Genomic DNA, 21,838 nt, shown 5'->3' with positions numbered 1-21,838 from the left:
CTCTTTGCTCATTCGCTCACCCCCATAATAACAACAAATCCGTTTTAAAAAATATATATATTGAAAAAATTCTGCCATAAGGCATTTTAGTTACAGCGAGCGGGCTGACTTACGTTTATTCCCCCCATGTCTGGAGTGGGGGGGTGGGCAGGAGGGCATGAGTTTGCGAGTAGAAAGAGAGGGAGTTTGTATTTTGTGACGCGTGTAGAAAAGTGCGGTCGATAGGAGCGGTGCGGCAGGTGTTTGTGCGGACGTGCATGCGAGTGTGTGTGTTCCGTTACTTAAGCCTACCTTTCCCTTTTATTTGACATCTGCCCCCACCCCCCTCCTCCACCCCACCACCCCCCGATTGCTCACGTCTCAAACTGAGTCAGCAGGGCGCGCACCTCTGGCGTGAGCTGCTTGGCGGCCTTGGCGGCCTCGGTGATGGCTTTGCGGTAGAGCCCTTTCCTCTTCTTGTTAAAGCGCGACTGGAAGTTCTCAAGGAAGGGTGAGAGCTGCGACAGGGCCAGGAAGGACGTGGTGGGCGAGCCGAACCAGGAGATGCGCGCTTCCTGTCGGACCAAGAGCCCGCTGTCCTTCCGGCTGACTGTGATGGCCAGAATGCGGGCCGGCCACCAGGGGAAGCCATAAATCTTGGCCCAAACAATGTCCCCTACGCATATGGTCCTGCCGTCCGGGGTCACGCACTTGGAGACGTTTTTGGAAAAGACGGTACCCTTGAGCGATTTACTGAGCTTTTTATCATCCTTGGAAGAGGCGGCCATGGTGGAGGATGAAGAGGAGGAGGAGGAAGAGGAGACGTTGTTGGGGGTGAGAGAGGAGGAGGAGGAGGAGGAGGTGCTGGGGTCAGGGGGGGTGGCAGAGGTGTGCAAAACACCGGGCGGGGGGAAGTCGAGGGTTTCAGTGGAGCTGCACTCGGAGTTGGTGGACTTGAGGTCGTCGGCGCTATCCACGCTGCACACGGAGGAGCCCGAGCACGAGTCCGCCTTGCTCTGCTGGTTCAGGGACATGAACACCGTGAGGTTCCCCGCCTTGCCCCCCCGCCTCTCCCGCCGCTCTTCTCGCCCCCCGCCCTCGCCACACTCCCCCCCGACCCCGCCTCCATCTCCATCTCCCCCTCCCCCGCCCACCACCACCAGCACTCGCTCCTCTGGGACTTCTACAACCCCCATGCTCTCCTTGACCACTTCAGGCTGAGCCTCGGAATACGGCCGGGGTTCGGGCTGGGGTTTGTGCTCGGGTTCGGGTTGTGGCTGCGTATCGGGCTCGGTTCGGTGTTCCGGTTGTGGATTTTGCCGCAATGGTAGTTCTAGACAGGGTTGGGGCTGGGGCTGTTGTTGGGGATGGGTTTGCGTTTGCGACTCGGGTTCTGTTTTAGGTTTGGGTTCGGATTCGGAGTCGGAGTCAGGCCCTCGAGCCGGACCCTGGCTTTCGGAAGCAGTGCTGGCCTCGCCACCTGCATGGACGAAACAGGAGGAACAGGAAGAGGAGGAGGAGATGGAGGAAGAGCGAGTGGAGGGGCAACGTGGTGGGGTGGTCTTGGGGACCCCTCTACAGCCCCCGCCACCGCCACCGCCACAGCCTGTCACTTTCTCCAGCCCTGGCTTACAGGAAGAGGAGTCGTTCTCCTCATTACGGTACCTTTGGGGCTTCAGCCGAATCCTGGGAGGGAGGGGGGTGGAGTTACCTGCCCCTCCTCCACCGCTGATCTGGTGCAGTCGTCGGGTAAAGTGGACTTTGGGAAGGGCGTCTTGATGGGTGGAGGCTGCTGCTGCTGCCGCCGCTGTCGCGGTCATCTTGGAAGTGGCCGTGATGCTCCTGCCACTGGTCTCCCGCTGCCTCTTCTGTGCTCTGGCCATCTTAAGCACCTCGCGCACCTTGGAGTGGTCCACATTCTTGCTCTGCAGGACCTTCTTGGTGCTCAGCTGTGCGCGGGCCCCGCCGTGCGCCGGTGAAGGGCCTGAGGACGGGGGAACCTTGACTATCCCTCTGTTGTTGTTGCCGCCGCCTCCCCCGCTTTTAGTATGAGCCACAGCAGAGACTCGCACCACGGCCCCCTGCCGCCGTGGTCCACCCTCGGGTGCCCGGCCCCTCTCCTCTACCCTCGGCTCGGTGCGCGGTCTCTTGCTGACGGACGCCACACTCTCGTTGTTGCTGCGACGCCGTTTGGCATCATCACCCCGACAGTCCCCCCCGCCACCACCATGCCCCTTCCGCACCTCCCTCTTGTCACTGACCACGGCACCTTTGCACTTGTCACACAGCACCTGGCGCGGCCGAAGCTTGATGGCGTTCATGATGGAGGTGGGCTCCTCTCTGTACAGCTTGCGCTTGGGCCGCCTGATCTTGCGCGGGAGGGGCTGAGGTAGCGACTGGTTGTACGTATCCCTGATAAACAGAGGCGGGGGATAAGGGGCCCCCTCCTGGAACAAGGGCGGCGGCTTCGAGGTGCACAGGCTGGGCGGGGGCAGTGGTGGTGGGGGCGGTGGGGCAGGAGCTGCGGGGTCGGAGGCCGGGTCCTGGGGGGGGGCGAGCAGAGCATCCTGGGGCCCCTGCTCTGCCTGGGGCTGGAATGGTTCCATCGTTAGCTGCATAGATTCTGGTTTATCCCGATAGTTTCTCTTGGGGAAAACGGTGACTGGAATTCCATAGGGGCCGAATCTAGAGACCGGAGAAGGAGAAAGGGAAGGGGAAAGAGAAAGAGTGGGAGGGTTCATTAATAAGCAAATGGATGTATACTTTGTTTTTTGGGGAGAAGAACCCCCCACCCTCACCCCAAGAGATTTAATTTAAAATATTGATGTACACATGTAGCAGTCAGTTGTAGCCTAATGATTTCAAAAAGGCAGAAATCTTCAAAGTGCAAACACCCTAAAATACAAGTAAACAAGTGTGCCAACTCCCCCATGTACTGGATGAGTATATCCTCTCAAGACTTGATCTTGGCTCCTCTTTCACCATTCCATTAGATAAACCTTGAAGTATTAGGAAGTTTCAATCTCTTGCTTTTCTCCTTTGAGAGGTAAACCACATGTGGTGGTTAGATTTCAGAGCAGCGTAAATGAGATCACAATGAGCAAACCCTCCTAGCAGAACACTTCAAGGTAAAGGGGTTTAACAGGAGGCAAAAGCGCTTTCCTGTCTTCAACTGCAGCTTCAAAACAGCAAGGACTGCAGGAGGCAAGTGTTGTTGTACGTCAACTTAATCAGCTCAGCGATCAAAGCAAAGCAAGGAAACCCTGACTCTCTAAAATAAACAAAACCCATCATAATACTTCACAGAATCCTTCCTAACCCAAACTGTAAACACATTGCCTTTCGTCTACACTATTGGGGTGCCCCACGTCACCTATTTTTTCAAAAGGATGAAAGATAAAGGAGAATATTTCGTGGTATAAACTGTGACAGACCCTGCTCACGATCCCCTTTGATCTGCGAGGCGATGCAGACACTTGGCGCTGCATGAAACCTCAGCTACGTGTGATGGGGCACATGGTGTACAGAGTGTGTACCATACGCTGATGCCAACCCTCTCTGGTGGTACAGAGTACAGACCCCCCACTATTTTCATTTTTAATCTATTGCAAAAGCCCTCGCCTGCCTGCCCTGGGCGTATCAACCCATCTGCACAACCTGTTCTCTCTTTCCAGTTCCACATTTCACACATACGCAATGAGTGAGGAGCATGCAGAGGAGTCAGGGTCCAGAATGAGCGTATAAGCAGGGGGGAATGTGCAGCTGTTCTGGCTTCTGACAGAGCGCACGCCGACGGAAACCCATTCCACTCCTGACATTCATTTCAACTTTAATGCACTAAGATGAGGTACTGCTTGCACCTCTTTGACGGATTTCCTTCTTCGGTCCCCCACCCCACTCTGAATACTGCAGCACTCTGCCATAAATCACACAGCCCCACAGCCAGCCTGATCAGGTGCAAATTGAGTTCCTGTGCTACCCACACAAACACTTCCTCCTGTGGCTCCAGCAGTATTGTTTCTCCCACCCCATTGTTGACCCGTCGTTCAGTGGAGCTACTACAGTTCCAGTTTACCCTGCACATGACAGCTGGCTGTATACATTTTGAGGCAGTGGATAATATTTTACGGTGGGAATCGTAACAGATTTTCATCCTAAGATTTGTTTTTGTAAGAACTAATTGATATTCCACCATTTATCACAATCTACTGCTTCAATAGTCTTGCAGAGACTCGTCAAAGTGCTTTCCTGGTAGAGGAAGCCGGCATCATAGCACAATCGCACTCGTTTCCCCAGAGAAGATGCACTGAAGGAGCAGTTTTTACTTCTGCGTCACTTCCTCTAATTTTCAGAAGCTGGAAGAGCTCACACAGCATGGTTAAATACAATACTAAAAAAAATGCTCTACATCTGGAACATTGCATGCAGTAATTAAGATAATAAAAACATTGAGTGACATACATTTTCGCACTAATTTAAAAGGAAAAATGCAAATACATTATTTCCATTTCTATTTTTACCACTTATAATTTACATGCTCCCACTACAACACATAACTGTGTGCTTCCTGTGTGGCATAGGGAGCCACAGGGTCAGAAACACCACGGATGTTTAATCTGAAGTGATTTGGGGTCTTTAGCCTACCTCCAACCACAAGCCCCAGTCAACTCTGTGGTGCACACCTCATTCAGCTAGCTACTCTCCTCCGGTAGCCTTGGCAGAACCACACAACACACCAAGCAAGTTAAAAGAGCCTGACATGTACATGACAACAAAATAGGTCTGTTCTACAAGTTTTTGTTGAATTGTTCTTGAATAGTGGGCCCGTTACACAGCTGTGTTACAGACATGATAAAAGCAGAAACTGCTGCTGCTACAGCACCTAACCACTAACCACAAATACTTATGTCTCCACCACACATCAGAAACCCCAACTGAATATGAGCATGTGGGTTATTGCATATATACATTTTTTAAAATAATTGTTATTTTGAGTTTATATTCCAGAGAAAGGAGAAAAAAGTGTAGAATTGGTTTCCACGAATCAGTGCAAGAAAGGGCACATGAGTTACGAAAAACTTAAAACCTACATCTGTATAGATCTGAATTTCTTTCAAACAAACAAATAGGCCTATATATTATTATTATTTATTTTGAAGTACCTTTCCTCAGGTATTGCTGAACTGCAGGTGTTTCAGACATTAAGAAATTCTTGCCTATGACTGGTATTCTCAGGATTAGAGCTTGCTCGCTTATTATAAGCCTGTACAGAATGTACAAGGCCACCAAGCAGAGAGCAAAGTCAAGGCACAAAGCACGCACAGCAGCACTGTGGAGGAGCCCATATCTATTCAAGAGTGCACAATGTGCTTCGTGTCAGGCTTGTGTGATTTGTTTGACAGCAGCTCTCCCTCATGCTCACTTCCACTCTCCCTCCCTCGGATATATTTGTTCACTCATGTTCTTTTCTTAAGCAATGTGAAGGCCACAGTCAAACAGTACCTTCCTGTACATGGACACGCAGATGCACAGAAAGATATTGTCACACACACAGAGAAGCACAGACATACAGTGAGGGAAAAAAGTATTTGATTACCCCCGGTGATTTTGTATGTTTGCCAACTGACAAAGAAATGATCAGTCTATAATTTTAATGGTAGGTGTATTTTAACAGTGAGAGGCAGAATAACAACAACAAAATCCAGAAAAATGCATTTCAAAAAAGTTATACATTGATTTGCATGTTAATGAGGGAAATAAGTATTTGACCCCTTCGACTTAGTACTTGGTGGCAAAACCCTTGTTGGCAAAACCCTTGTTGGCAATCACAGAGGTCAGACGTTTCTTGTAGTTGGCCACCAGGTTTGCACACATCTCAGGAGGGATTTTGTCCCACTCCTCTTTGCAGATCCTCTCCAAGTCATTAAGGTTTCGAGGCTGACGTTTGGCAACTCGAACCTTCAGCTCCCTCCACAGATTTTCTATGGGATTAAGGTCTGGAGACTGGCTAGGCCACTCCAGGACCTTAATGTGCTTCTTCTTGAGCCACTCCTTTGTTGCCTTGGCTGTGTGTTTTGGGTCTTTGTCATGCTGGAATACCATCCATGACCCATTTTCAATGCCCTGGCTGAGGGAAGGAGGTTCTCACCCGAGATTTGACGGTACATGGCCCCGTCCATCGTCCCTTTGATGCAGTGCAGTCCTGTCCCCTGTCCTGCAGAAAAACACCCCCAAAGCATAATGTTTCCACCTCCATGTTTGACGGTGGGGATGGTGTTCTTGGGGTCATTCCTCCTCCTCCAAACACGGCGAGTTGAGTTGATGCCAAAGAGCTCGATTTTGGTCTCATCTGACCACAACACTTTCACCCAGTTCTCCTCTGAATCATTCAGATGTACAGGCCCGTCTGAAGTTTGCCAATGAACATGTGCTTTCTTGAGCAGGGGGACCTTGCGGGCGCTGCAGGATTTCAGTCCTTCACTGCGTAGTGTGTTACCAATTGTTTTCTTGGTGACTATGGTCCCAGCTGCCTTGAGATCATTAACAAGATCCTCCCATGTAGTCTGGGCTGATTCCTCACCGTTCTCATGATCATTGAAACTCCACGAGGTGAGATCTTGCATGGAGCCCCAGAGCGAGGAAGACTGGCAGTTATTTTGTGTTTCTTCCATTTGCGAAGAATCGCACCAACTGTTGTCACCTTCTCACCAAGCTGCTTGGCGATGGTCTTGTAGCCCATTCCAGCCTTGTGTAGGTCTACAATCTTGTCCCTGACATCCTTGGACAGCTCTTTGGTCTTGGCCATGGTGGAGAGTTTGGAATCTGAAATATTGATTTGATGTAGATCTTTCTTCTGTTCACTCACTTTGCATTTAGTTAATTGATAAATATAATCTATTAACATGTCTATTTCTTGAAAGCATTCTTACTTTACAGCATTTTTTTCAAACCTGACTAAAACTTTTGCACAGTACTATATATAACCTGTAAACTGTAAAACCTGTAACGTTCTCTAAAAACAAGCACTGAAAAGACTGAAATCTCTGAACAAATTCAAGTTCCAGCTACTGCTGTACTGCATCCCACCCTGAAACACACAATAGCGCATTTTAAGCTTTCACACATAACTATATTTAATTGATATGAATTAGTGTGGAGATTTATTTACCAATGCATGAGTTTGTATAAAAGCGTTATATATAATTGCAAAGGATTTTCGGTAGGGTGCAATCGATCCCCCAACCCCCCCATAACCAATTAATCGATTAATCCAACACTGTACATGTTAAGTGCTTTAAAATGCTATGAGGTAGTCCTGTGAAATGTATATACTAGAGACGGGCATACGGGCAACCCAAACGGCCTTGGCCTCGAAGCATCGCCCTCCTCCTCATCCATCACTGTAGCAGTCTGCCATCAGAGACCGACTCCTCTGCCGCTTTCCCCCCCCGAGCATGTGGAGTGGTACAATACCTGAAGGTCACTTCACACACCGCAGCTGGAGGACAGCACTTGGAGGTGAAACAAGGCAGAATGATGTCCTGAATAAACGTAGGCTGAGACCACGAGCAGCTTCACTGCTCCATTATGCTTTTCTTTCCATTTACTTATATAATTCTGACATGAAGAACAATTGCTGAAATGCAGAAGTCATCACTGGCAACCTGGACACGATGTGCACATTCAATGTCTTTGCCAAACAAAACCAAATTAAAAAAAGTGCACAATTTCAGCATCTCCGGACTAGTACAGAGGAACAATGTGTATGTCACGGATTAAACTCTGGGCTTTTTTAATTGCAGACCACAAATTCCTTTAAAGCACAAGTTTTGCTCCTTGATGCAGCAAACACCTCTCAAAGCAGCCATCCTCAGGAGAACTTCAAAGACCTCCAACTCGCATTTAATCTCAACTAACACAGCAGAGGACGCATTTTAAAAGAATCCCTCCGTTTCATATTCAAATAAACCACATCTCTAATCTCACCCAGGAGACAAGAAGACAAGACAAGAAAAAAGGAGAGAATATTTTAGACTTTTTCATACTAAGGCATGACTGTGTGGCTGTAAAAAGCATTTCTCCTCTGACACTGTATATCTGTGAAATTAAAAACCAATGCTGATTAAGACTATGGTATGGGGCAACCCGATGCTCACTTCTGTGCCTGGGTTTTACATGTTTGCCGATTGTGTGAAAGACAGGTCAAACAGAAAAGAAAAGAAAAAGTAATTGAATTTAACAGATCAGTCCCCTTCTCTTCCTCTCTCTCTGACTGATGCAAAGACAACTTGAAACTCAGCGGCACTTATTCGTTTAATCGGGTGAATTAATCATGAAAAAGGCTTAAGGACAAGAGGGCGGCGAGAGGGCTGTTATAGACTTCAAAAAGTTTGTAGTATTTTATGAGAGGAGGGTGTGCTGGGAGCCCGTGGCTGTGGGCGTCAGTAAGAGAGGTTGAGAGGTAGTCCTCACAGGGACAGAGGAGGGAGGGACAGTAAAGAGGATGTAGCACCTATTTCAGTTAGACATTTAATAACCCTTCAGAATACAATAAACTGATGCAATAACACTGAAGTGAACGGGAGGGGAGTTGGCTTTGGTTTTAACCCTCTGAGTTGCAATGAATGGACTCGCATGTGAAGCACTGTGCTGGACAGCTCTACACAGGCTTACTGCCAACGTGTCCATGGGAATAAGCATAAACATTTCAATCTATTTACATTTTTTATATACAAGTTTGTCTAAAACATGCTTTGAAAAGGTCTAGATTGCATCCTTGTGCACCATGAGGGTCTGTAAGGATGAGGTGAAGAATTATACACCTCAAAGGGACTTTTATAATATTGTGTGAGTGTGAAGCAGTTGGTGTGTAACTGATGGCAAGATGGCTGCTCTTATCCACAGAGCTCATTAGGCTCTCTCATCAGCAGGTTTGTGTCAAGGGTTACCCTATGGAAACGCGTCTTTGTTCTCGGCACCGCGGTGCCCTGAAGGAGGAGCGGACACCGAAATCTCTTCTGAGGGAATGAACGTATCATTTTCCAACTGTGGTCCAAGTTGCCTTCTACCCTGGTCCTACAAATACAGTTTTAGCAGGGCACTCGGATTCCAGAAGAGGGGGAACGCTCTGTAACCCCGAAGCACCTGACAGAGCGGCTCATGCATCACCAGGGGAACTATGGCCCTTGAGCTCTGAAGGGATATTCAGGAAGACCATTAAGTCTCAAATGACCGACCTAAAATGTCAGTGGCCTGAGGATAAAGCGGTCATTCACATATGTTAATAAATTAATATTACTAATGACAGTACTGAAAGCAACAATCATGGTTATTGTTACTGCGCTATTATTAAGTTATTAAGCAGATGCATTTGCAAGCACTGACAGACAAGAATACTACAGATCCCCAACAGTACAAGGCTAACAATCATTATAAAAATTCATAAAATAAGAGAAGCTGAAAACAGCCTACAGGTGTAACCTTAACAGATTACAGACTGTGAAAATTACAACTCCTTTCGAGTGTGCGAATGCACGGCAAGTGCTGAGCCGCAATGGAAAATGCAAATGAAGGAGGTCTCGATCTGTTCTGCACTCAATAGCAAAGGGACAGTGGCAGGCAGTGGGGAAATGGCCACACAATGGGTTAGACATGGGAGTACTTCACAAAGCATACATAATATGAAAGAAGATTCATGGTTTATTCCAGCACTTTTACAGAGTATTGAGTCACTTGAGAAGGGGAGATTATTATTATTATTTGTTTTTTTAAACGCACATTTCTTTGCAGGTTTTTCAATCTATTTAATTTTAAGGTATAGCAAACAGACATCTAGGGAAATCTTCCAGGTGTTGGTACATCACCTCTTACAGAGTGATACACACACTTCTCCGGAGCATTAAGAGGTGTTCAAAAAGCTAATCTCTTCCCATCCTGACACCTGACTGAGCAAAACGGACCCCGGTTTTATAACACCTGTTAAGAGACACAACAAGGTAATGGGGGGTTTTGTATAAATGCCTGCGGTGCTGTGGTGCTCGCCTCGTGCCAAGGCAGTCAGGCTCTTGTAAATCGTGTGGGGATGAGAGTAATCCCCCCCCAAGAATCCCTGGAAGTCTGTTCCAGTAAATACAGGTCTCAGGCCTCCTGCTTAGGACTTGTTGTGCCAGTTACAGCAAGTCCCACAGAAGGAGGTTTTAAGCCATGGACAGCAAAACAAATGGCAGATAATGTTATATACATCTAATTGATCAAATAACCAGGTTAGTTAATTAAGTAATGTGGAGATTGAGAGAAAGTATGTGAAAGAGTGATAAAGAAAGAGAAAGGGGAGAGCACACTCTAGTTGGAATGAAAAGCAGAAGACGCTGTGCTCCAGGAGCTGGGATTGAGATCCTTGCATTGCAGTACTGACTTTCTAACAGTCTTCAGTCCCGAGCAGGATAGACAACACTGTGGGGATTTAACTGCCACCTGGAGGTGCCACACAACAGAGCGTTAAACAGCTTCATCCTCCACTTCCAACTCAGGCGAGAGAGGAGTGTGTGAAATGACGGATGTGACAGTGAGAGAAAGCGGGAGGGAGGGAAAAAAAAGCTGATAAAGAACTAGAAAATTAAACCATAAGATATAGAAAGAGAAGGAAGGAGGAAAAGAAAGAAAGGCAAATAAAGCTGAGATCGTGGACAACATGGGGATTTAACCCTGAAAGCCATGTGAACCCAGGAACCTGGGGTTTCACTGATCACTGCATCTACATTGCCTGTATAAAGCAGCAAGACAGGGAACCGAGTCTCATCTCACACATGTGCCGAGACAGAACCACAATCAGGCCAGGCCCTAGATGCACCATGAACAGCCACAACATCAAAGTCTGCTTGACCGACAGAAAACCAAAGGGAAAGCCATTGATGTGGGGGGGTGGTATACTACTGTACTGGAGGGAGGCTAGAAACAGGATGAAGGGAGATTGCAGCACTAAGCACCACTGCAGTATCTTTGTAGCTGCATAAGTGGCATCCTCCATATCGCAGGCAGCAAAATAAGAGTTCTCAGATAGTCAACCACCATTACAGATGTTCCACTGCTTCGGTAGTACGACATTACTGAAAATTAGTGGAACCGCAGTACTAAAAAAATGTTGTTCTTGGCCCCTAAAATATGTAATTGCCTACCACACCTAAAATCTAGGTATCGGGTGATTTAGGCCAAACCATGAGCCCCTGCATTAAGGCTGAGCAGCACAGAGATCCCACCCAGGTTTAGGAAGCATTCATCCCACAATAAAATCATGCATTTGCCCATAATGTTTCAAGTATATATATTATATATACATACACACACGTGTTTCTCTGCAGTTTTCTCCCCAGTCCTGGAGAGCCTATATCCTAACAGGTTTTACTAGGACAGGCTTTAAATTGTCAGCTTCCAAAACCTGGAATACTTGTAACATGACAATTGATCATTGGGCAGGCCATCTGTTTAGCAATGTCCACAGCTTCCCCTCAAAAAATGAAACAACTTGACCCAACAGGCCGGATACGTCCGAGTCTGACCATATTGAGCTTGCCCTGTAAAATCAACCGGACTTGGGGGTCTCCAGGAACAGAGACTGGACACCCATGGACAAAGTAGACAATTTAAATTCAGTAGAGTAACAAAAGTGAAGGACCCGGTAGTGGGCTTTAATATACAACAACCCACACCCTGCTATATCTGAAATCTCTCTGATCAATGGGTGGCTTCTATTTAAAATCAGTCTTCCATGCAAAAATATTAATTTATTTCAAGGAAGCTGCTATTTAAGTATTTTTATACATATACTTGTTTTCACTGTGAATCTATGCACGCTTTTCATTGATGTAATCGCAATGCATGTCTCACATCAGTGATGAAAACGCAGCATTGCTTACATATCTAGGCTATAGGATTCATTTAAACGTCTTTTTTTGTTTGTTCTTAATTGATACACAGATCTAATGAATACATCTACTTTGATGAGGTGCGATATAGATATTTCAGAAGCTCCTCACTGTTGCTGGTATCCTACGAAAGGGCATTGTGCATTTCACAAATAAAGTAAGTCCTGGTGATAACGTGTGCACTGGATGAGAACAGGATCTCTTCCCTGTAGCATCTCATCCACAGGGGACGTGTGCGGTTCCTGTCGCAGTTCTGACTTTGTGCTTCATACGCATCGGTACCGTATCAACTTTCACCCAAAATTGTGTGTGTGGAGAAACTGTACTGAAAAGATAAACACATTATCGATTAATTACTGATTATTAAGTGTGCGTTAGCATGGCTTTTCTGGAGTTTTAGTCTGTTATACAGTTTAATACCGGTACCTTTTGGAAAGATCCATCAGCACCCCCGAAAACGTCTTCTCGCCGAGCCGAAACGAAACCACCAGGGCGTCGTCGATGATGTGATCCAGACACACTCGGACCTCCGACCCGGGGATCAGCTGGGACAGCGATTCCGGCCGAAGCACCACAGGGTCTCCTCCGCCCGCCACCAGGTCTTTGGATTCGGTTTCGTCTAGGCGGGTTTCGGGGTCTGCATGGTGGCTAGGGAGCTCCGGTGCTTCGGATTTGACCACGCCATGGACTGCCTCTTCCACTGGGGTCGCAGGCGGTTCGGAGCCGAGGCTCGGGGAGTCCGTCTCTCCTGTCGGGGCTTCTTTCTGCTCCCTATCGGTGCCGCTCGGGTCACAGGGGTCCATCTGAATGTGTTCCGGTGTACCGCAGGGCTGCACGGCAGCGTCTGCTACTACAGACCCATCAGCGACTTCTGCACTGTTACCATCCTCGTCTTCATCACCTTCCTCTCCTGGTCCCGACCCGGTCCGAGGCTGCACTGGGACCGAGTTTCCACCCTCGATCTCGGTGTCAGCAGGTTCGGTCCGGTCGGGTTCGGTGGTTCCCCCGGGCTCCCCCACAGCGGGCCCCGGGGACTCCATAGCTGCAGCCGGAGCCGGAGCCGGGTCCGAGTGGCGAGGCAGGGCTCGGTGCGAGCCGGGGGTTGGCGTGGGTCGGGGACCGTGGGAGCTGACCTCGCCGCTGCCTTCCACATCCTCCCCCCGACTCTCGCTGTCCTTCCCGCGGTCTCCCAGCCCCTCTAGCCCCGACTCGTGGTCTGTCGGAGCGGCCCCCGCCTCGCCTCCCCCGGGCCTCTGCGCTCCGAGCTCTCCATCTTCTGCGGGATTATTTTGAGGTTTTCCCGCGGCCTCTGGCTCCGGCCTCGGCCTGCCCTCTGTCTCGGTGACCAAGCTGCAGTCCTGAGGGGCATCTCGGCTGTTGGAAGGGAGCGCCGGCTCCATAACTGGGGCGCACTCCTTCGTAGCCTCGGCCTCGAGTTTGGCCTCTGCCTCAGCTGGCTGCAGTATCTCCGGCTCGGGCTCCGCTCCGTCCCCCGCTGTTGTTGTTGATGCTGCAGCAGCTCCTGGCTCCGCAGCCACGGCCGCCATTTTCTTTCCGCTTTTCCAGCCAGAACTCGGCCTTCTCGCTCCGATAGGGCATAAGCCCGCCCACCGCAGCGCACAGACACTTGGGATTGGCCAGAAAAGTACAAACCTGTCCTCCTATGGTCCTCACCGCTGTCGATCAAGAGAAGGCTTTAGGACTCAAGCACGTCATTGGCTGCGGTGTTAGTCAGTAAACTGGGACCCTTTTATTTTCAAAGATTTGATGTCCCATCTGTAGAAGACGCCACAGGGGGCGACATTTTCGTGCCCTGTTGTCTCTATCCCTCTCTGTCTGTGTTTCAGGTGATATATTATTAATCACAATAAACACCAGCCAATTTTATATCATCAGCAGCAGCACTTATTGATCCACTGCTGGGTGAAGGTTGCCCAGCGAAGTGGCCACTTGTTTGGATGTGCAGTCTCTTCCCCAGGGCATGCCAGCAAAGCTTCTGGTTTCATCTTCCCATCTTCTGTGTGGTCGTCTTCTAGGGCTCATCTCATGAGATCGATTTGATAGCTTATTTTGTCCATCTGTGGTCTGTTATTCTTGCAATATGTCCGGCCCACTGTCATTTAAAAATGTTCACTCTTTCAGTTCATTCACACACTTGTGTTTGTTATCAGATCAATGTTTTCTGGTGTCTTCTTGTTATTCCAAGCATGCTTCTTCCCATGCTTCTTTGTGTTGTTTGCAATTTCTGTTTCCATTTTGCATTTATTGACCAGGTTTCCGATCCATACACAGACACTGGTAGTATGCATTTCATTTGGACAAAGGGAGCTATCGAATGGAAACCAAGAGATGAAAAAAGACCTGGAAGAAGAAGACCACACAGAAGATGGGGAGATTAAATAAATAAACTTTGCAGGTGTGACATGGAAAAGGAAAGGAAAGCTATAGATTGAAGCAAGTGGAAACATCTTGGGGAGGCCTTCATTCAGCAGTGGATAAACACAGAGTGAATATAATAATGATACACAGCTCTGGAAATAATTAAGAGACCACTGCAAAATTATTAGTTTCTCTGGTTTTACTATTTATAGCTATGTGTTTGGGTAAATGCAATGCTCAGTTAGCTAGAATGTAATGGAGAAGCTCTAAGAATGAGGCCGTGTTGTTGTGTAGTGTTTTCGTGTCACATTTCAATTCTCATAATCTCATAAAAGTCGACTTTCATGTTTAACTAGTGTTTTTGTTGACTGTGTAAGAAAGTGCGAGAGTAGACAGTCCTGATTTATTTTAAAGCGGTCGCCTGGATTACAATGTTTAGATAGTTGTGGTAAATACTATATCAATTTAATCTAAATGCTCCGGTATCAGACCCTCGGTGCAGCATGTCTGTGACTGGGTTGTACAGGTGAGTGTGGCCCAGTGTCATTACCCCTGCTAGGGGGAACCCTGGACATTTTCCTGGACCATCTGTGTTTTTAATTAATACCAATTAGTTGTATTGAGAACAAATGCAATTTTTTAAAGCAAACATATCCTCATTTGGCTTTTCTAAAATGTCTTCTGTATTTAAGGAAACAACGCCTTAGTCTTTTCTTTTACATCACAAACTATGAACCAGACAAAAGCAAAACTTGGAACAACATGGTGGGTGTGCACTGGGCAGAAGTAAGTCTACGAGTCCCAGATGGGGGTGGAATTAGTTGTTGTATCCATAAAGCTGTTGATTTTTAATGATGTTGTTTTGCTGTGTAATTCTGACCAGTTTCTAGACAGGTGTGCTCCTTGCAAAACATATTCTATCTCTTGAACAAGTATTTGCAAACATCTGTGTTTTTTTGTATTTTAAAAAGAACATTCTGGGGATTCGTATGTATATGATTTTCTAAGTTTATAAGCCAGGTTAATTCTGAAAACTGGGTTGTTTTGAATATAAAAATGGCGTCTGTATAATTTTCATTTTTTTGCCAATGCACATTTCTGTATTCATTCCAAAAATAAACAAATTATAGAAGAATGAAAAATGTCAGTGTCTTAAGTTTCTTGTGGTTTCATATTATGCTTATATGTTTTTATGTAAAATTAAGTAATTTGCTTTGTTAACTGCTGTGATTTTTTGGAGAGCGCTCTAGGCCTGATGTGTTGAGCACCCCCTGTGGGCCTAGTACTCTGAGGGTTAAATGATAATGTGGGTCTTCCCATTCAGTATTAGAAAGCGTGTGCCACCTACAGTGAGTCTATTATGAAAGGTTAACTTTTTTTGTTATAATATGTCCACATTATCAACAGCTGCGAAGTAATGATCCACCTAAAATTAATAAAAACAGAAAACACTCGTAATAGCAGGATGAGTAATAACAGCAGCAGCAGTAGTGAAACAATTACAAACATTACATTATGATTACAATATTTTATGTACTTTTTTAATTATATCGTGTGTTGAGTTGAGAAAATAAATCATTTTGAAATTGTTGCTTTATATGTATTTCCTTCTGTCCTTATTTTCCTCCTTGCTGAATTTTCTAATCGCTTAATGCTTTACAGTCGGCCCGAGTCCAGGGCAGGTAGGAGAAGCTGCAAGGCTGCCTGGAGCTCGACCTTGAGACTGCAGTTGACGCAGCACTGCGGGCTGTAAAGGTTTATGTTTCACCAGACTTTATGTTCTGCCCCAGTGCCAAGGGGGTAAAGAACAGGAGAGAAATAAAATAATTTATGCTGGAGATTAAGGACAGGGGTGCTGCTCTGAGAGAGACTTGGAGGTGTCGCCATGTTCTGCCGGCATTATAGTAACTTTGTGAGTGTTTGTTTATTTAAAGCAATTACTTGATCTCTCTAGCTTAACCTGACACCAGTGATGAAAGCAGCTTGACAGTGTGAATGAGTAACAGGGCTTTTTCTTTTATCAAGGTCATAGGGCGGAGTCATGAAAGGCTGAATGGGCTCTCTTCTCTCTCTCTCTCATTTTTTTAAATTCACGTTTTCATAGCAAGGTTGCCAAGGGCATTGACCTCACCACTGTTATCTGAAGGATGAATTAAGGACAAGTTGTAGTCACACCCCCTCAGAGCGCACCGACCCTGCATACCCCTAAACTGAAGGATATAACACCATTAAAGACATAACACTGCAGCACACCTCAACAGCCTGAGCTCTACAGAAGTGTGTGTTTTTTTAGTGGGGGCATTTACACCATTTACCTCATCCTCTCACGTTGCCATCCTAACAGAGGGCAGCAGTAAAATATTAATTTTACAATGTTTTTCAACAATATAAAGAGTTAAAGCAAAGATGTAAAACTTGAAATCTTGGAAAGTTTGTTTATTATTTCATTACAGATATAGATAACACACATTGATAGTTTGTTATAGATACAGGCATTATGATTCTTCATCAAACTAGAAACTTGAATATGCAAATATTGTCTTATATTAGAATAGCAATTTTTGCAGTAATTTGCTAAAACACATCATCTGATTTTGAAAGATTGGGTCAGTAAATTGACTTTCTTTTCTCTACCCTTTCTGTTCTACACACCCTGTTTACCGGCCATTTAGTATCGAGATGTTGATCCATGGATGTTCATAAAATGAGATAATTTTGCCTAAAGTTTTTGTAGTTCAGTATTTTGCAAAACAGTGTAACGTCATTAACACGAACGGCTTAATGGAAAATGTAAAGTAGTCCACTATTGAAGAGACATCTTCTTTGCTTCTTTATCTTCTTTATCTTTGCTAAAGATCGTACCTTTTTTCTTCTTCTGCGTGGCTCAGCTGTCACACCCAGGTGACTGTCCCTGGGGTCAGTGACTCAAGACTCATTGACTGTCTCCACATTCGGGCATAGGGCCAAAGATGTGGTGTCACCATAAAAATAAATTGCATGTGTTGATATGGGGGGGTGGAGGGGCATGCTAGAGCAGCATGTGTGTGGGTTGTGGTTGGGGGGGGTACAGATTTGGTATTTAAAGAGGAGAGGTTGTTCTGTCCTTCTGTACCTTTCTGACTCCAGCCGGCAGCTCCTCTCTCCTCACTCTCTCGAACCCGTGCAGCACTGCCCTGACGCCATGGCCTTTACTGGGAAGTATGAGATCGAAAGCCAGGAGAACTACGATGAATTCCTCAAGCTGATCGGTAAGGCAAGCTTCTTTGACCCTCCACTCTGGTCCGCAGGGAAACGCACAAGAGTCACAAGAATGAGTGCAAAGAAAGAGATGGAGGGATAGAGGGAGAGAATGAATGAGTAAGAGTGAGTGAGTGAATGTGTAAATGCAAACCGGCTCATATGCATCTCAGAGCATGCTGTCAGTCTGCCGCAAGAGACTTAATTAAATGGCATCGCAATGCTGTATCTGTCTCTGCCTCTCATTGTCTGTCTCATGACAGTTTGTATGAAGAGATACTGAGGAGAGATACAGATTGTAGTTAAAGAAACCTGCATCTCTCTATTGTCTGCAAAGTGAACGCCAACTGTGTCTGAGTCTAAAAGCAATGGTGTGGAGCCGTCTCTCACACAACATTGAGTGATGCAGGAGCTTGCAGGTCAACAGCCAGACTGGACCGCAGAACTGTTGATCTCTGTGTCCGTGTGTCCATAAGTCTGTCGGTGCAGTGAGAACTTGTCTGTCTTTGAGTATGTGCATCTGTCAGTCTGTGCATCTGTCTGGTTTGTGTCCCACTGTGACTGCATCTCCCCTCCTGCTTCCCGCTCCAGGGATTCCCGATGATGTCATCGAGAAGGGGCGCAACTTCCGCATTGTGACGGAGGTGGAGCAGAACGGCAACGAGTTCACCTGGTCGCAGGTGTACCCCAGTAAAACCATGACCAACAAGTTCACCATCGACCAGGAGAGCGAAATGGAGACCATGGCTGGCAAGAAGTTCAAGGTCAGAGGTCCTTCTTCAGTTAACCTATACTTCTCTAATCCAGTGTGAGCTGTTGGGAGAAAGTTTTTGGTCCTAGTTTTCCCCATGACCAAAATCCAACTGCCCACTCTTGAGATTTTGTCCAGTGTGGAATCAGTAAATCGTGCAGGTCTCGCTCTCAGAGCCAATGAGTAATGGCCACATTCTGGAGCTTGTGTGCCTGCATGGCTGATAGCTAATAAGTGACGGGGAGTGTGACTGTCTGCGTTCCTGTCCTCTCCAGGCCACTGTCACCATGGAGGGGGGCAAGATTACGGTTCGCTTCCCTAAGTACCACCACACAGCAGAGATCTCTGGAGGCAAACTGGTCGAGGTAAGAGAGAGAGCACACACATGCAGACTAACACACACAGACACAAAGAGACACATAGATACATTTGAGCATTGTGCTGAGATTGATCTATTAAAGGGATGCAGAAACACCTCTTATGAACCACAAGCTTATAGGCAGTGTGGCACTCACTTCCTGCTCCCGACAAGGCTGACCATCTCTCCCCCTGCTCCTCCTCCCTCTCCTCCTCTATAGTGCTCTACTGCCAGTGGCGCCAAGGGCACCGTGACCATGAAGAGGATCAGCAAGAAGATCTAACCCAGCCGAGCCCAGCTGTGTCCCCCTGCCAGAAAACAACAGCAATAAAAATACTTTAGCGCAGCTCCTCGTGTCCTCAGTCTGGTTCTTGCTCATTGGTCTAGTATTTTAAAATGACGCTTTATCAATAATACATTCAGTTAGTATATATATCCAACATGACCACACGGGGGCGCTCCTTTCCTGCTCAGACCATCTATTCGATTTAATGAGATTTTCTCTTGTGTTGTCTGGAGTTTGGATTAAAGCGATTACAGGGGGGAGAGAGGGATTGGGATTCAAACAAAGTGGTCAAACAAAACCACAATATCAAAGCAGCTTATAGAGATTCTATTACAATCACATTTATATTAAAAAGAAAAAGAAAAAAGTTTGCAAGCATAGCTTACACATCCGCTTTCCCATTTTCTTTTTTAGTTTTCTCAATCAGCTCTTTTGAGGGTGAAGTTCTTGTTGCTAACACTGAGCTACACTGAAAGAAAACAAACTGTCCGCACGTGTCCAGCTTTGTCCCTGCTGGGAGATTCTGGACTTAGAGAGCGGCCGTATTTATGAGATACACAACCTGATCAGTGGACCCAGGCGCTCATGCTTGTGTTACAACTGTTCTTGTATTCGGCGTGCCGTCAGCCACCCGTCACAGTGGAGAAATGAACGGGTGACAGATGGGGGAGAGTGTGTGTGGGGGGGATTCTGGTGTGAATTCAATTACATACCCATAACCCCCCCCCCCCACCCCACCCCACCCACACACACACAAATTAAAGGGAAGCCCAACCTCCCCCTCCCTCCCCAACATCAGCACTCCTCTTCCAAGTTCTGCAAACAAAGGCTGTGTGAATGGTTCAGGGGCTGACTGCTCACCCCTCTCTTTATCAGGCAAGAGCAGGGCAACTCCGTGTGCACATTCAAGTATCCCCAACCCCCTCCCCCCTGGTGTGACACAAGCACGAGCACAGAGGCTTTCCCCATTCTGTCCATCCGTCTCTTTCTCAGAGCTGCCATGTCGATGCGAGGCTCTGAAGACTGTGGGTGGAACCTTGAGGTCACCCAGCGCTCTGGAACCCCCAGCCAACCAATCAAGAGAGCTCCTCAAACCTAGGAATATCCCATCACCACCCTCTCTATTCCTGCCACACGCGCTTCACCAACCAACGCACCACCATCCCTCAGGAACGAGACCAGGGCAGCACAATCCAGTTTACACGCATCCTCAAGCCAATAATCGCCTAGGAACCTGGGGGAGCAACTAATTAATGGCCAATTAAGTTAAGGATCGCTGTAATTAAGCCATTTGCAGTCAAAGAGGAACACTGTGACGCTCTGTGGTTCAAGTGTGTAGGTGGAGGTTTATACACAATCTGGCTTAAAGAGAAGCAGCCAGATCTGGAAAACCAGCTCCTATTTAAACTACAATAATCCAAACAGAAATATGCAGAAGAAAATGTATGGGTTTATGTGAAGTAGTCAGATTGATATTCAATGTGTTTAACACCCAAAATAAAAAATGGAAAGCAGAGGCCTTCCTTACACTGCATCAGTCAGTCTCTGGGCAGTCATTAATACATACCAGTGTCTAGGTTCTAGTATGTTGTGGAAATCTATGAAAGACACAAACAAGGAAAAAATGATCTACAAAGGGAAAAGAGAGTTCCTACCGGAGTGACATTGCTCTATACTTCAGTCAAGCCCAAGGGTTCTCAATGAACAGCCAGTTTGATTTAAAAGTCTCTAATTTGGGGGGGGTTGGTGTGCTGCACAAGATTTCATGTTAGGTGCGACCCAGGGTGGAAAAGGTTGGGAAATCCTGCTCTACAATCTGCAGAAATATTGCTTACTGCCTGACCAGACATTTCTCCATAGGGAAGTTGTGAGTGAAGCTGTGGACGTGTCAGGCCCTGCATCCCAGAGCACTGCGAGCGTCACGAAGGAGGACTGAGGACAAGCCCCCCCCCCACTGACACAGAGCAGCATTGAGTCAGTCATGAATAACTGTATAACTCACAATGGTGGAGATGACCTACAACAGAAAGGCTGCAAACAACATGGCATTATATACTACAATGCATTTTTCTTAGCATTTGCATGAGAGAGTGAGTCACACAGTGTCTGTAAATACATGTTAAAGTGTAAAATGTATGTGTTTATTGTTCCCAGCGCCCTGTTCTTGAGCACTGGACATGTCTGTCACTGCTTTGGACATCTACACTGAAGACCTGGTACTGCCGTCACCCACAGAGAACCTGGCACTGCTAGAGCAGGACTGTCAGACCAGGGCCCTGGCAGTAAACGAACAAAACCAAGATCAGGATTTCCCCCCCCCAAAAAAAGGCCAGCTGTCAGGAAAGCAGATATTGTTTCACCCTAGGCAACACTGCCCTAAAACACGCACACACACACACACACACACTAGGGTGAAGTTTTGTTTGTGGGAGTTGAAACTGAAACTCCTTTCTTCCGCCTGGGAACCCTTGTGTTTTACAGTAGACGGTCATGGTCGCTGGAGCTGGGGAATGCCTGCAGAACCACAAGGAGAAATCCACAATGACCCAACCCTGACAGACACTGCTTCCCAGCGCAGGAACCTGAACACACCCAGGGTGCATACTGGTTTGGAGTTGGGGCAGTTTTGATCATTATTTAATGCATTTATTTCTATAAAAGGGGACACTGGAAAGATACTGAACTCTTGAAAGTGATCAACTATCTTCCAAAGGGTTGAGTAAACGTGCAGCGCCCTGCAAGATAAATTAAACAAAGATCTGAAAAATGTTTGTATAAATCGGCCACGGTACATCACACTCAGTGCCTTCAGCCTCACTCGTCATCTGACCGCCCAGTCCACTTCTCAGCCCTCTATTCTCTCCCTTCCTCCTTCCCACTATCTATCCATCTCAGTCTCGGTCTTCACCAGTGCCCCCTGTCCCCCC

General features: G+C 46.8%; 2 protein-coding genes across 2 annotated transcripts; one reads left to right on the top strand and one right to left on the bottom strand.

Moving 5' to 3' along the window:
* Window positions 1–333: 333 nt before the first annotated feature.
* On the bottom strand, window positions 334–13,456 carry pwwp2a (PWWP domain containing 2A). The gene is made up of 2 exons (XM_066717085.1): window positions 12,327–13,456; window positions 334–2,664 (listed from the first exon to the last, which is right to left on the bottom strand). Exons 1-2 carry the CDS (start codon window positions 13,445–13,447, stop codon window positions 354–356), a joined length of 3,432 nt encoding a protein of 1,143 aa, XP_066573182.1. The 5' UTR covers window positions 13,448–13,456; the 3' UTR covers window positions 334–353.
* Window positions 13,457–17,368: 3,912 nt separating this feature from the next.
* fabp6 (fatty acid binding protein 6, ileal (gastrotropin)) lies at window positions 17,369–18,971 on the top strand. The gene is made up of 4 exons (XM_066716333.1): window positions 17,369–17,527; window positions 18,108–18,280; window positions 18,543–18,632; window positions 18,846–18,971. Exons 1-4 carry the CDS (start codon window positions 17,461–17,463, stop codon window positions 18,906–18,908), a joined length of 393 nt encoding a protein of 130 aa, XP_066572430.1. The 5' UTR covers window positions 17,369–17,460; the 3' UTR covers window positions 18,909–18,971.
* The last annotated feature ends 2,867 nt before the right edge of the window (window positions 18,972–21,838 follow it).

Source organism: Amia ocellicauda, chromosome 11, assembly GCF_036373705.1.
Source record: "Amia ocellicauda isolate fAmiCal2 chromosome 11, fAmiCal2.hap1, whole genome shotgun sequence".
Lineage (NCBI taxonomy): Eukaryota > Metazoa > Chordata > Actinopteri > Amiiformes > Amiidae > Amia > Amia ocellicauda.
Note: the sequence above shows the minus strand (reverse complement) of the source record. Positions and strands in the feature narration are given on the sequence as shown.